The sequence below is a fragment of the Mauremys reevesii genome, linkage group 3 (assembly GCF_016161935.1).
Source record: "Mauremys reevesii isolate NIE-2019 linkage group 3, ASM1616193v1, whole genome shotgun sequence".
In the NCBI taxonomy this organism is placed as follows: Eukaryota; Metazoa; Chordata; order Testudines; family Geoemydidae; genus Mauremys; species Mauremys reevesii.
The window spans coordinates 179,474,954-179,490,082 of record NC_052625.1 but is presented as its reverse complement, the minus strand read 5'-3'; the positions used below and the strand labels follow the sequence as shown (position 1 = coordinate 179,490,082).

General features: G+C 47.0%; 1 protein-coding gene across 6 annotated transcripts in view; it reads right to left on the bottom strand.

Annotated features, from left to right (window-relative positions):
- The window catches only part of HPCAL1 (hippocalcin like 1), a 111,509-nt gene that overhangs the window by 7,750 nt on the left and 88,630 nt on the right, over nucleotides 1-15,129 (bottom strand). For 5 of the 6 annotated variants that reach the window (XM_039530480.1, XM_039530484.1, XM_039530479.1 and 2 more), the window contains 2 exons: nucleotides 1,660-2,061; nucleotides 158-263 (listed from right to left, as the gene is read on the bottom strand). In XM_039530480.1, the coding sequence (XP_039386414.1) occupies nucleotides 158-263; nucleotides 1,660-2,037 (484 nt within the window). In that variant the 5' untranslated portion in view covers nucleotides 2,038-2,061. Of the gene's footprint in view, nucleotides 1-157; nucleotides 264-1,659; nucleotides 2,062-2,503; nucleotides 3,102-15,129 lie in introns of those variants that run through there. The other variant, XM_039530478.1, reaches the window with a different exon arrangement.

Here is a 15,129-nt window from a genome sequence, read left to right as displayed (position 1 = left end):
GTTACTGTGACTGACACCACTGTGAGATGACAGACAGAACTGAAGCCCCTCTGAAAGCATTTTTTTTTAAATTAAAAGTTAAGTGTTATCAGTATGGTATCAGAAAATGCATGTTTATTTTTAAGACCTAATTAAGGACTTCTGGTGGAAATCATACCATCATTGTTTGTGTCCATCTGTCTGAAGATTTTGTCTGTTCGTTTCTCTGGAGTGGACTCATCTTCTGGCATTTTCATTACAGATGACACCATTTTGTAGATTGCCTAAATATATAAAAAATAATAATGAAAAAAGCTATAACCCATCAGGACTGAGGAAAGGAACTTAAGCCTCCAGCAATAAACAACGACCTTGGCAGACAGCTGAAAACTCCTATAAACCAAAACAAATAAAAGGAATTACAGACTTGATCTGCTTTTTCCAGCATTTATTTCTGATTTAGAAAACCAACATAACTGCTATGTTAGTCAAGTCAGTATTTAAGTTAACACACTAAAATACAAGAGCTAAAATATATAGGAAAAAAAGTTCCCACATGTAATTTTCCTTCCTTCCATTTGAGTCTGGGGAGTGGTCTCATAACTTCAGGATGGCTTTTAATGCACCTGCATAGGCACTTACTGCTCTTCAGTAATTATTTGTGTACAGTGAGCTGGGAGGTAGCTACATTTCCATGCTATGGAAAGGAGATGGACTGACTAAATTGAAGGCCTGTTATCCATTGAACTCATGAGGTACAGCATGGGCAAGAAACTCCCCTGCCAATTTAATTTCTCCCCAGCTTGTTCTAGAGGAACCATTTCTTGGGGGAGAAAAGTTGTTCACTCTCCAGCTAAATTCTGTTCCTGGCAACACTTGCTGAAGCACTCAGAGAGGTCAACTACCATGGTGGCTTGGAAACCTGTCCAGTAGGAACCAGCTTGAGAGCACTAAATACTGTCAGAGGCTGAACAGTCAGCTGGTCTGTGTTCTCTGTCACTACCAATCACAACTGGGATTTGAACCGGTGATCTAGAGGGGAAAGGCTCTTTCTGACATTACCAATCCTCAAAGGCTTCTTACCCAGGTGCGTGTGTGTGTGTGTGGGGAGGGGTGGTGAAAGGAGCTGTCCAGCACCTTCCCCTGTACTGCAGTGAGATGAAAGGAGTTTAAGGTCTTTCACTTTAAAAGCACAGGAGGGCTCAAATCACAGAGTTTGAACTTCAGAGTATATGGCATTCACATCTGGAATTATGGTTCAATTCATTATAATCCCTGGGGCTGTTTCCAAAATTTGGATCCAGATCTGGTACCGATTTTGAACACCTCAAATGGAGGGGGTGGGGGGAGGTTTGGAGGAGGTAGGAGGCAGACAAGGTGATGGGGGTTTTGGTTCAGGCCCATTTCTCCTCAGAGCCTCTACACATTTGTAGTTTGTGGGTAGAATTATTTTCTGCAGTGTCATTTGGAATGACAGTGCGAAGAACTGCATCAGGAACATGCTCCAGCACCTACGCACTGGCTGCAACTCCTCTGAAGTACCAGCAGCTAGCAGAACAGCTATTAGGGTGCACCTCTACCTAGAAGTCTCTAGCTCAGCGGGTAAGTGGTTCCAGCAATATTAATTCAAACGGTAATTTTTTCAAAAGGTAAGTTTTACAAAATGAGACCATTCCTCACCTGCACGATTTCAAGCATTTCGCCACGACTGATATATCCATTGCCATCAAGATCATACATGCTAAACGCCCATTTCAGCTTCTGTTCGAGCTTTCCCCGAGAAGTGACGCTCAGCGCAATGATAAATTCCCTAAAGTCAATCGTCCCATCGCCGTTGGTATCAAAAGTGCGGAACACATGCTCTGCAAACTTCGATGCATCACCATAGGGGAAAAAATTGGCATATATCTTTTTGAATTCCTCAACAGTCAAATGACCCGTGGGGCAATCTTTTAGGAAGCCTTTGTACCACTCCTGAAGCTCATGGTCTGTGAATTCTGTATTCTCCCGGAGATCCTGGAGTACCTCAGGTCGCAGTTTACTGTTCTGCTTCCCCATTCTGTTCTTGGTTAGATCTAACAGCTGTAAAACAAAAGAGCAAGCACGTCACCTTCTGTGCCACAACTGAACTCCAATTGATATGTTACGCTCATGGACTGTAAACAAGTAATGCAGTGGAAAGATGGGTATTGATATGTAGACATCCAAGAAGTACAAACATATCAGCTGATGAAGCTACCCCACAGAGAGTACTTCCCCACTGCAGAGAGCACTGGGCTGTTAAATATAAGCATCTGCATACAGCTTTAAGCAAGAAAGTGCTTATCTATTTCATTAACCTTGTCTGTCAAAGAAATATCTGATTTCACTCTCCTCCCCTTTTTCCAAGATCTCCCTGTGGCTGATGCTGCCCGGGCGGGGTAAGGGGGGTTGGGGAAGAGAAGAAATGGGTGGTTTGGGGTGACCCTGTGCATATCTCATTGCTCAGTCATGTTCCTCTCCCCACAGCTCTGCCCCAGCTTACCCTGCTATACAGCTTGGGATGCATGAGTCCAGCTTGCAATGTGCTTTTCCAGCCTTTGACCACACAGCCCTGCACAGGCTGACATGCTGCTGTTACTGGGTTGGCCAGGGTCCAACACGGGAAGCAATGGGGAGAAAACTCTTGAAAAATGTCCATATTTAAAGACTGAAAATCTTCCCGTTAGAAATCAAAGGCACAAAGGGCAGTTACAGTGAGCGTGCAGTGCCTAAGTCAATAGGAGTTGAAAGTGCCTGTCTCCTCCTAGTGCCTTTGAAAATCCCCTCCTAAAGCAGCACTTTCCCCCTTTACTGCTACCATCAATCAGTATCAAAGGCTCCAGCCCTGGATCTGCAGCAGAGACATTCGGCAGAGCTGGAGCCAAGTCAAGGCCCTTCGGAATGCTTTGCATTGCTTGAGCCCAGCGTTCAAACAGCATAAGCAGGATGGAATAACAGAGGGAGGTGGGAAGGAACAAAGGACAGAAGTGCTGCAGGGAGGTCTGGGCTGAAAGCAGGCCCCACATTTAATGGGATCAACCCAGAAGACCTTTTCCTCCCTTCTCCCAACAGAGTGGCGGCAGCATGAGCAGCTGGGTCACCTAAGGAGAAGGAAAGGCATAAGTGATTCAGGTCTTTTAAACACATTTTAATTCACAATGTTCCTAGGAACCTATACAATGAGATTTTAAAAACAAAATACTTTCTGGGTTTGCAATCTGGCTGAAGCGATTGCAATGGCCTGACATATGCATATGATGGGAGAACGACAATGGTCTGGCTCCCTGCTGAGTCAATCAGATTGCAGCTATTATACAAGCTTATTCAATGATAGTGTGCAGTACTTCAAAATGTAACATTCTCAACCTGGGCAAAAAGGCATCTCAAAAATCTCATGGTTATATCAGGTGTTCAAGATGGGTCTGAGTGCAACAGACATCCTCAGCCCATTAGACAGGAGGGAGCCTTAGTGCTATGATGGCTTTGGTCACGTGTTTATTTCAGTACTTTGTAGACATGTGGAGCAAGCTGGAGGTGTTCACCCATACCAGATAAGAACCCTTGGTGACACTAATGATCTGGAGGATGGGATGGATTGCACCGTCAGCAAGTTCGTGGATGATACTAAGCTGTGGGGAGAGGGAGATACGCTGGAGGGCAGGGATAGGGCACAGAGTGACCTAGAGCAGAGATTCTCAAACTGTGGTCCTGGACCACCAGTGGTGCGCGAGCTCCATTCATGTGGTCCGTGGATAGTTCCCTCTAAGGTGCGCACATGGGCAGCCGCACACAAGAGAATGAAGGGCCATCCACCTAATTAGTGGAGCCGTGCAAGCGTGGCTCCACTAATTACGTGGGTGGACCCTAGAGAAGATGCAGATGTAAGGTGAGGTGGTGGCCTTGGGGAGAATAAGGGGTAGGTGGGAGGGGGCAGTGGAGTGAGAAGGGATGGGGGAGGAATTTGGGATATGCAGGGCTGCGGTGGCCAGAGAAAGAGGCGATTTTCCCCAGCTCCAGGGCTGCGGCTGCTGGGGAGATACGCCCCTCTTTCCCAGCCCCAGCTCAGGGGCTGCCATGGCAGGGGAGAGAGGGCACATCCATCACATTAGAAAGGTAAGACTACTGATTAAAATATGAGTTGTGTGCTTTTATTTGTAGAACAAAAAAGTTTATTATAATTAAGGGTTTTTTTTATATAGCTCTTTTAGTGCTTTACAATAGTTAGCTAACAGTACAAACAACATTTGGAAAGATCATTAAGTGGTCCGCCGAGACCCTCGATAATTTTCAAGTGGTCTGTGAAAAAAAGAAGTTTGAGAACTACTGACCTAGATAAATTGGAGGATTGGGCTAGAAGAAATCTGATGAGGTTCAACAAGGACAAGTGCAGAATCCTGCACTTAGGAAGGAAGAATCCCATGCACTGCTACAGGCTGGGGACTGGCTAAGCGGCAGTTCCGCAGAAAAGGACCTGAGGATTACAGTGGATGGGAAGCTGGGTATGAGTCAGCAGTGTGCCCTTGTTGCCAAGAAGGCTAACGGGATATTGGGCTGCACTAGTAGGAGATCGAGGGAAGTGATTATTCCCCTCTATTCGGCACTGGTGAGGCCACACCTGGAGTACTGGGTGGTTTTGGGCCCCTCACTACAGAAAGGGTGTGGACAAATTGGAGAGAGTCCAGCAGAGAGCAATGAAAATGATTAGGAGGTTGGGGCACATGACTTATGAGGAGAGGTTGAGGGAACTGGGCTTATTTAGTCTGCAGAAGAGAAGACTGAGGGGGTAATTTGATAGCATCCTTCAGCTACCTGAAGAGGGGTTCCAAAGAGGATGGAGCCAGTGGTGGCAAGTTGTATGGGCCCATGGTGCCCGGGCTCCAGCAAAATCAGGACCTGGGGGGGCCAGGCTCCACCAATGTTTGGAGCCGGGTCTTATCCCTCGGCCCCTCCTGCTGCCCCTGTGCGCCTCCCCCGGCCCTTCCTGCTGTCCCCATGTGCCTCCCCCGGAGCGTCCCTGCCTGCCCTGGGCAGTGGGCGGCTGCTCCCTGCAGCTCCATGCTGTGCTCCCTCAGCAGCAGGCTAGAGCGCTGCTGTGCCTGCGGAGGGAGGGCCCTCCCCCCGGCAGGCGACTCCGAGGTGGGGAGCTTATGCTGGCTAGACCTCCTGAGCAGCAGCCTGGGGGTGGGGTTGAAGGAGTGTCATGCTGGGGAGGGCCCCACTCCTCCGGAGCTCACTGCTGCCAGTGGGGAGAGGGCTGCGGGGAGTCGTCCTCTCTGGCCCCCCACCCTAGCCCAGGGGCAGCCTGCCTGCTGCACCCCAAACTCCTCATTCCCAGCCCAGTCCTGCACCCAAACCCCCTCCCAGAGCCCGCACCCAGCTCCCAAACCCCCTCCCACACCCAGCACCCCAAAACCCTCCCACACCCCTCCTGCACCCCAACCCCACGTGCCAGCCTAGAGCCCGCACCCAGCACTCAAACTCTCTCCCAGAGCCCGCACCCCAAGCCCCCTCCTGCACCCAATCTCTGTCCCAGAGCCTTGGGGGGGGACTTGGACCCGTTCTGGGCACCAGCAAAAATTATACAAACCTGCCACCCCTGGATGGAGTTAGGCTGTTCTCAGTGGTGGCAGATGACAGAACAAGGAGTAATGGTCTCAAGTTGAAGTGGGGGAGGTTTAGGTTGGATATTAGGAAAAACTATTTCACTAGGAGGGTGGTGAAGCACTGGAATGAGGTACCTAGGGAGGTAGTGGAATATCTATCCTTAGGTTTTTAAGGTCAGGCTTGACAAAGCCCTGGCTGGGATGATTTAGTTGGGGTTGGTCCTGCTTTGAGCACCTTCTTTGACCTCCTGAGGTCTCGTCCAACCCTAATCTTCTATGATCCTCTGTTTCTTCGAAAGGTGCTCAATACACTCTTATAAAAACAGTCGGTAACATACACGTTTTCCCCTCTTACCATCCTCAGCCTCTCGGTTACCCAGCAATATCAACCACTAACTGAGAAGACAGAGGAGCTCAAGGTTAGCAAACACACACTTAGCTACATACCACGGAGACCGTCAACCTGTTGACTAAGGGCTAGTCTACACTAGAAGTGCTGTAGCGCATCTGGCGAAGATGCTTTATGCTGACGGTCTATACTAGCAGCTCTCAAATGTTTGTAGTGATGACTCCTTTCACACAGCAAGCCTCTGAGTGCTACCCCCCCTTATATATTAAAAATATTTTAAAAATATTTAACATTATTATAAATGCTAGAGGTAAAGCAGGGTTTAGGGTGGAGGCTGACAGCTTGTGACCCACCCAGGTCATAACCTCGCGACCCTCTGAGGGGTCCTGACCTCCAGTTTGAGAACCTCTGGTCTATACTGTGAGAGGTGGTAGCTGAGGTCAGTGTAACTTACATCACTCAGGGGTGTGGCTTATTCAGCCTCCTGAGCAACATATGTTATACTGACATAATCTGTACTTTAGACAAACCTTAATACTGTCAGCTCTTTATTATGACAAAGGAGGTTCTTCGTTTGCAGCAACATCAGCTTTTGCAAATCGAAGTTCTGTGCAATGTTATGCCTCTCATTTGTACAGACATTGGTAAGAGTTCAAGAACATGCATTAACATGCAAAAACCTACCATACTGTCTCACATTGCTACATTAAAAAAGTCTGTACACTCGTGAATCAATTTACTCGTTGCTTAAATTATGGACCTAATTCTATGTTGCTTTGTATAGTCATCTACACCAGTGAGTGAGTGCAAAGTGCACGTAGTGACTAGGAGCAGACCAGCTCATGCATTGTGCGTGTGCAGTACTCTGCCCTACCTACATTGAGAAACAAGACAAGCAGAACACCAAGACGTGACACGACAAATGCAGTGAGATAAGGCACCTGATAACGAGTAAGCACTTTGCAGGCAGCAAAAGCTCAGTTCATGCACCAAAACCTAAAAAATGTGAAGTGTCACCAAAAATAACTGCAATACTTCAGAGGATTATCAATAACTGAATTCAACTGCATTTTATTTGTATTCCATTTACCCTGCACACAGCCTAAGCAATACAAAATCCACATCCTGCTCTGCGGCTTACTGCTTCGAAACAAAAACCAACCAGCTGCTCATTAATAAAACACACCAGGTTCAACGGAAAACTCTGCTGATATCATTAGCTGCTTCTGTTTTGTCGGAAACCACAAACATTCCAGCCCACTAGCATTATTTCTAGTCACTCCGTCAAAGTTTGCTCTGTTCCTTTGACACATCCCCAACTTGCTTCCAAAATGCTGAAACTAAACTGGCAGACACTGAAGCAGCAGCCATTTAGAGACACAGGGCAGCTCTCTAGCTAACTGCAAGTTTGCAGCTACCAGTACTTCCTCTCCATTTGTATTTCAAATCCACTCTGCTCCACATATTCATACTCAAACGAGTCTGTACGCACAGGGCAGGGAAGACATCCATACCTTCTACTCCGCTGCATTTTAAGGGGTGGTCAGGCCTCTGCAGGGAAGGGCGGATTAGAGTAAACAAAAATCAGTCCAGTTTAGGAAGCATTTTAATGTAATGCTTCTGGCCCTGTATGAACCTTTCTCCCCCTTCCCTTTTCCCTTCTAGAGGCCTCATCACCTGCTAAGAGTTACTATCTCCTGGTCAAAAGTTACTGAAGTCTGTGGGAGCCTTTCCACTGAGTTCAACGAGCTTTGAATCAGATCAGAGGGCAACAGCAGCAGCAGCATCTGGGAGATCAGCAGAGGCTGTTAAAGGGCAGAAACCAGGAATAGCCTCAGATACATGGGGGAAATGCAGGCATGATCACCACTTCACTCCTCACCCCAAAAACTGGTGGCTCAAGGAGGTGGTTGGGTAGGCAGATCTCAGCATTTTTCCCTTCCTCCTGCATCCCCATCAACTCTGCGAGTGACAGGCAGCTGGCCATGGGAGCGGAGGGCAAGAAAGGGAGATCTCGTAGCCTGGGAAGCCAGGGGACCATCCCCCCACTGAATGGGATGTTGGCCACAAGGGCTGGGGAAGGGGAGACTGGAGAGCTGTGTGGGAGCTCAGACAGCAGGCCACTGCATAACAAGCAATGGGAACCTTCATTTCTCTAGAGCCCCTCAACTTCTCGACAACTGTTAAACCATGGCATTCCCACCATCCTCCACAGGCTGTCCAATCTTACTCTCTTCCCAGGGATTCTTTCATTATAAACTTAAACAGTGACTGAAAACCTCAGCCTGAGCTTGGCTATTTTCCTAATGTCTTTCTCCCTGTAGATTCTCTGTTCCCTGCCCCTCATTCTCATCCATGCTACAGAGATTCAAAACCTCTCTATACACCATGGTTGGAACTTACATGACACACCTGCTCTGGCTGCCAAGGTGAGACAGCAGCACAACTCTCCACCTTTATGCAGGTGTCAAACACCTGACACCCTGTGTTTCAACAACCCTGTGTTCAGAGGTAAGTGATGTTCACTGAATTAGTTCGGCTCTACAGCATGGCATCTACTGGGTAACATGGAAGGGACCAAAACTGCGAGAAACCTGTGGAGAGTGGTATCGGCAAGAAGAGGAAAGGGCACTGGTAGCATTCTCCCATCATTGACGCTGTACAGTAACTCCTCACTTAACGTTGCAGTTATGTTCCAGAAAAATGAGACTAAGTGAAATGATGTTAAACAAACCCAATTTCCCCATAAGAATGAATGTAAAGGGGGGGGGTTAGGTTCCAGGGAAAAAATTTTTTGGCCATCCAGTACAGTGCTATAGTTGAGAGGTCCCCCTCCTTACCCCACACAGGCACCGCCCACTGGCACTGGAGACAATGAGGCAGGCAAGGAAGCTGATGGTGCTGTAGGCTGGGAGAAGCACGTTGCGCAGCAGCAGTGGCAGCAGCTTCCCCTACTCTGCAAGCACCAGGGGCGGGGGACTCAACCCTCAGCCCTCTCCTGCCTCCTGCCCGCAGCAATCAGCTGGTTTGTGGTGTTCGGGAGGGAGGGTGGGGGAGCCTGCGCGCTGAGTCCTCGCTCCTACCCCCTCCTTCCTAAATGCCAGCTGATTGCTGCAGGTGGGAGGAGGAGAGGGAAAGGCTCTGATCTGCAGGGTCTGCCAGTGGGCGGGAGGCACGGGGAGCTGGCGTAGGGGAGCTGATAGCAGGCAGCCAAACGATGTTACAGAGAAGCATTGCACAACTTTAAATGGAGCATGTTCTGTACTGGAACAGGGACAAAAGAGCAAAACAACGTTAAGCAGGGTGTTACTGTAGTTGTTTCTAACCCTTCTGTAGTGAACTCTGTGCAGTGTGGACAGGGATGTGTGGCTAGCTTTAGGAGAGCGTTGATTGGGATCAGCCACTGCTCTGTGAAAAATCCTCCACCTGAAACTGACTAATCTTCGGACACAAATTTCTTCAGACATTTCTGCGGATATGAACAAAATCACTCACTTTGGTTTTTATACCCCAATGATCAGTGCAGCAGGGAGGCTATGGAATCAGGATCCAGGCATGCAAATAACCAGAGATTTATGACTGGCCTGTGGTAATTAGAAACTCCGAAGTTATCCTCACAAGGTGACCACAAACACTCTCTTAGTAGGGGGATCAATTTAAGAGCTCTTTGGGGCAGGGACTGTAATTTACTACATTTGTGTGTTGCCTAGTGCAAGCGGTCTTGGTGCTACTGCAATATAAATGCTAAAATAACAATAAAGGGTGTGTTGATTCCATTTACTGGACTATCACTACTTCCTCATGTGAGGAGAGAGATTTATTGCAATTAGAACAAAATTCGATATTAACTTAAAAAGCTCCATACTCCAACAGGCTTTTGCATTCAACAAATTATACGTTACCTTGGGTAACTTCAAACCCATCTTTTAGTTTAGATTATTTTAGAAAAGTAACATGCAATGCATTAAAATGCGATTATTCTTCAGGGTCTGAGCTTTTCAAATGGATTCTTAATGTGCCAAACCCAAATATAAACCTGCAGTTGTGTAACCAATTTGTTAAGAGTAATTAAGTAAGTGACATTAATGTTAATTTATTAAAGCACATCCAAAGAAATAGCTCTTAGATAAGACTTGTGTTTCAGGCAGCTCCTGCAAAATGAAATGCCCAAATATCTCATTAATCATGACAAGAAACCCTGCTGCTGGCATCCAACTGACATTTCATTCGATTGCTCTAAAACTCTTTCATCAAATCAGATTCCCGAGGCTCACTAGCTGTTTTAGCCAGAGAAACACTTGGGAGGATAGTCAGTAATGGAAATCACAGGTAGTGGGCTCTCAAAGAGGAAAGTTTAAGTCAGTCTTATGATTAGTCTCTCTCTCTTTTGCCACATGATTTATACATTTCAGATAATATACTGGATAATGTACACAAGCATTGGCTAAAACACGCTGCTGGTGAAAATTCTTCCAGGTTTGAGAAAGGTGATGGTGGTATGAGGAAGAAGATTAAAGACTCCCGGAGCCCTTCACCTACCTATGAGCGCTGGTTTCATCTTGCTATGCGTCACAGGACATTGTACTGCCGTTCTGGTTGACTCACCCAAAATTTGGGGACCTTACTTAAAAGGCATTTAGCTCTTAACATTTGCATGTACAATGTGTTAAAAGAGGTAGATTTAGACTGACCATAGATCCTTTGCTGGATCAGTTAAGAAACCACCAGTCTGTCCCTCAAAATAGATTTCTTCATCACCTCCAAACTAACCACTGAGAAGGTGGCCAACCTTCTGTCCTGGCAAGGTGTAGGAGAAAAGCTATTGGTTTAGTAAATATAATATTGAAAAGAGATAGCAAGACAAAGCCACCAAGAACAGCAATACTCTAAAGAAATTAAAGGAGGCTTTAAAAATTTCATCAAGGGATTTGTAATGTTGTAGAGCAAATGAAAAATAGGAAAGCTCAGCTTTTGATAGAGATTTAAATCAGAGGCACAGGGAAGTAAACAGGCAGCTCCATAATGGATTTTGCATCTATTATAAAGGGGACTTCCTGGGGGAGTGAACAGGCTTGGAGACTCAACGACCTTCCCCTAATTTCTCACTCTAGAAGTAGTCACTTCATATCAGGGATGAGACATAATATAAAGGTGCTGTAAGGGAAGACAGCATGCATCATAGCCAGTCCTGCGCCTATTTTGCTTGATAAACAGAGGACTTAGTTTTCAGGGGCATCACCTGCAATTTTCATGAGCATGGAATTTCTGACAGTAACAAAAGAGAAAAGTAAAAAGGAATGCGTTAAAGATGCTTAGACAAGAACTTGAAGATGTAACAGACCCTTAGGCTTTGGAATGTACAGTTTACTAAAAAGATAAAATGTTATAGCAGATGATTCACTGTGTAGGGCCCAGGAAGGGGAAAAACAATGAAAAATTATTTTTCTTCAAGTCTCGTGCCTGGAGTTTTGGTAAATGTTAGCTGCATATTTAATCATCCTCCCTCCACCCCCTAAAACAACACCCCTGCTGTAATGAGGTCTAGAGGTATAGCCAAGTTAGAAGTTAAGATGCAGAGAATAAATGGATTAAGTTGTTCTAAATTTCCTTCTCATATAGAATTACCAGAATGTAGTCAATGATCCTACAACAAAATCCCAAGAAAGAGTGAATCTAGATTTTTAATCACCTAAGATGAAGACTCACTAGAAAGTAAGTGCAGGATACAATAGCGAATAACCATATCCACACATTTAAAATGGCTTGAAGTATCTAGCCAGTAGCCAGTAATACCAGTTATTGTTAAATTAGCAGACTGGGTGTTGGCATCACTAGAAAAATTTCAGGTACTAATGACAAAGTTCCATTCACTTTTAGATTTTCAACTCTAAATTGAGCATTGCTTATTGCAGGTAAAATCTCTTTCTATATGTACAACCCAGAAGCCAGGAGACTGACTACTTTCATTTCAGCCCTTTGGAAGACAAACTCTTTGAACTAAATTCCTGGTAAGATGTGTTAGTGAATCAGTTAAAGTCTGGGGAAGACAAACTCCTTAGAGACATTCACTTCCTTGTGGTATTTCCTTGCCTCAAGTGTGATTTAATCTTCATAAAAAGAGGAGAATGTATGAAATACACGTACGTGTGTGTGTGTGTGTGTGTGTGTGTGTGTGTGTGTGTGTGTGTGTGTGTGTGTGTGTGTGTGTGTGTGTGTGTGTGTGTGTGTGTGTGTGTCTACAGTATTCTTCATCAGGGAAGGACTGCACACAGAGAGATGTAATAAATAATCTTTGTATCTGAGAGCATTAGTTTTGCAGGGGAAAAAAATCTAGCATCATTCCAATCTCACTGAGCTACAAAGAGTGTAAAATCATGTATAAAAACCATTAAGGTCTTGAAATAGGTTGCACTGTGCCTTTGGGACCCCAGAAACACTCAGTAAATGTACAACATGAGCCAGGCATATCGTTATATGAGATTTTGGAAGGCAAGAGTTGGTTCTATGTCTATAGATATTTTTTAGAAACAGTTAAGTGCATCAGATGCTTGGACATTTTCTCTTGAAACTACAATGGTACTTTAAGTGGGCACAGGCCCGCTGACAGCAATTCCAGGCCCCAGGGCAGAACAGTCAATGGCCCCCCTAGAAAGGAATGGCTGAGATTTATGACACTATAACACATTAGAACCCACTATGTGTCAATTGTGGCGTTGTTTGATCTAGTTAACATTTTTTTCCCCGTTACAGCACCAGTATTAAACAAATTGTGAGCCTATATATAAGATGTAGAATGTGTTATTTTGAATTATATATTTAAATTAAATAAATACATTATGGAATGAAATTAATTAATATATAAAACATTTAAAGAATCACAAAGGAAGAAAACACCTAAAATATTAAGTAGGCTAATTAAACACCTAATCGTGATTAAATGTGTAATCTAAAGACAAGGAAAAAACTGATATACAAGATGTAACTGAATATGACCAACAAAGTTAAAATATACAATACTTGCTCTGCTGGTGCTGTGGGACATCAACACCCAGAGCAATGAGGAGACAGCAGGGCTGGTGTGCAACATCTACTGGGAGATCTCCCAGACGGCAGCGGCTAGAGGCGAAGGACGAGGGAAAACCTGTGCCTCATTCCCTGGCTGAGCGGTGGTGGTGGCCCCTCATCCTGCGCTTGTGATAGCAGCTCCCCAGACAGTGCTAGCTGCAGTGAATGGAGGGACTAGTCCTGGCTGCCTCTCAGCAAATTTAGGGCGGCTCAATAGGGTGGCTGAACTTGCTGGCTTGTGTTTGGTGAGGAGCTGCAGCCCTGGTGGAGGAAAGCGCAGAGGGAGCTTGTTCCTTTTTAAAGTCTCCCTGTCCTCAGCCCCACAGCCAGAGAGCCAGCACGGCAGGCACAGTGGCTTCCGAGCAGCCAGAGGAGGCAGCAAGCTCCGCGGTTCCCGGGCTGCTGTTGCTGATGCTCTGCCAGACCAGCAGGGTCCTGCAGTGCTTCGGCAAACTGTTACTGTCACAACGAGCGACCGCGCGAGCAGCAGCAAACCGGATTTCTGTCTTAATTTTTATTAAAACCATATGTATATATCCCATCCGCCCAGACCCTTTTAAATCACTAGGCCCCTGAGCAATTGACCCCTTTGCCCCTCGTCGGCAGGCCTGGTCGGGGAAAAGACAAGAGGACTTGACCTGCTGTGGCCTGGTGGACAGCTCAGAAAGGCTGTGTTTGGGGAAAATCTCAGGATTGCTGATCCTCAGGCTGGCGGAAGATGGGAGCAGTAGCAAGTTTATGCTCTCCGCCTTCACAGCATGCTTGGTTGACCCCCAGATGGGAGAGCTTTGCAATACCTCTGTGCATTTGGGAAGAGAATGAATATAGGTAATTAAGAGAAAAAGACAGACTCTCAGGGAAAATGCTACCCTCTCCATGAGAGGCTGCCACTGCATTACAATCCAGGCACAAGCAGGGACCAGCACAACTCCTTCCTACCATGTTCCTGCTGGGAAGTCTTGCTATGAGAGCACAAGACATGTCACCTCCCAGTGAAAAAAGCCTGGCTATTTATTTTAGGCCAACAAGAGGCACCAAATAAATGAAAAGCTTTATTTTCTATAGTCTGTTCTTTTATTTAATCCCTTATGTAAGGACTGTCCTTGGGCGAGTAACTGCTAAGAAAAAAAATGGCTTTCAGCTGCTAAGTATCTGCACCAGAGGTGAAAGTAACTGAAAGGACTTACTGGTACTCGGAGTCATTCGGAGGGAACAGGGCCTCTATCAGAAGAGGCGGGCCTTTAAATCCCCAGGCACTTTACATCAGGATTTAAAGGGCCCGGAACTGGGGCTGTAGTAGCAGCTGCTGGAGCCCTGGGCCCTTTAAATCACCCCCAGAACTCCCAGCTGCAGAGGCAGCTGGGAGCCCCGGCGGTGATTTAAAGGGCCCAGAGTTTCAGCTGCTGCTACTGCAGGGGAGCCCCGGGCCCTTTAAATCACTATAGGAGGGGGTCCCAGCATCTGGTGGAGCTTTAAAGGGCCCCGGGCTCCGCTGCAGTAGCAGCAGCCGGGAGCCCTTGGCTCTTTAAATCACTGCCAGAGCCCTGCCACCACTATCCCAGGGCTCCAGCAGCGGGGCTTGGGTGGCGATTTAAAGGGCCTTGGAGGGTAGCGGCAGTGGGAGCCCCAAGCCCTCTAAATCGCCACCCGAGCCGCGCTGCCAGAGCCCCGGGGTTGCAGCGACAGCCAGGGGCTCGGGTGGTGATTTAAAGGGCTTGGGGCTCCTACTGCTGCTACCCTCCGGGGCCTGCTGCCGGAGCCCTGGGGTAGCAGCGGCGGGGCTCTGGTGGTGATTTAAAGGGCTCAGGGTGGTAGCGGCTGCCAGAGCCCCGGACCCTTTAAATAGCCACCGGAGCCCCACTGCCGCTACCCCAGGGCTTCGGGGACAATTTAAAGGGCCCGGGGCAGTAGCTGCGTCAGGCGCCCCAGGCCCTTTATATCACCGCCTGAGCCCGGCCACCGCTTCCCCAGGGCTCCAGCAGCAGGGCTCTGGTGGCAATTTAAAGGGCCCAGGGCTCCAGCCGCTGCTGGAAGCCCCAGACCCTTTAAATTGCCGCGAGGGGAAGCTGATCTGCCCCAGTACGGCGCACTGTATGGGGGCGTACTGGCTTA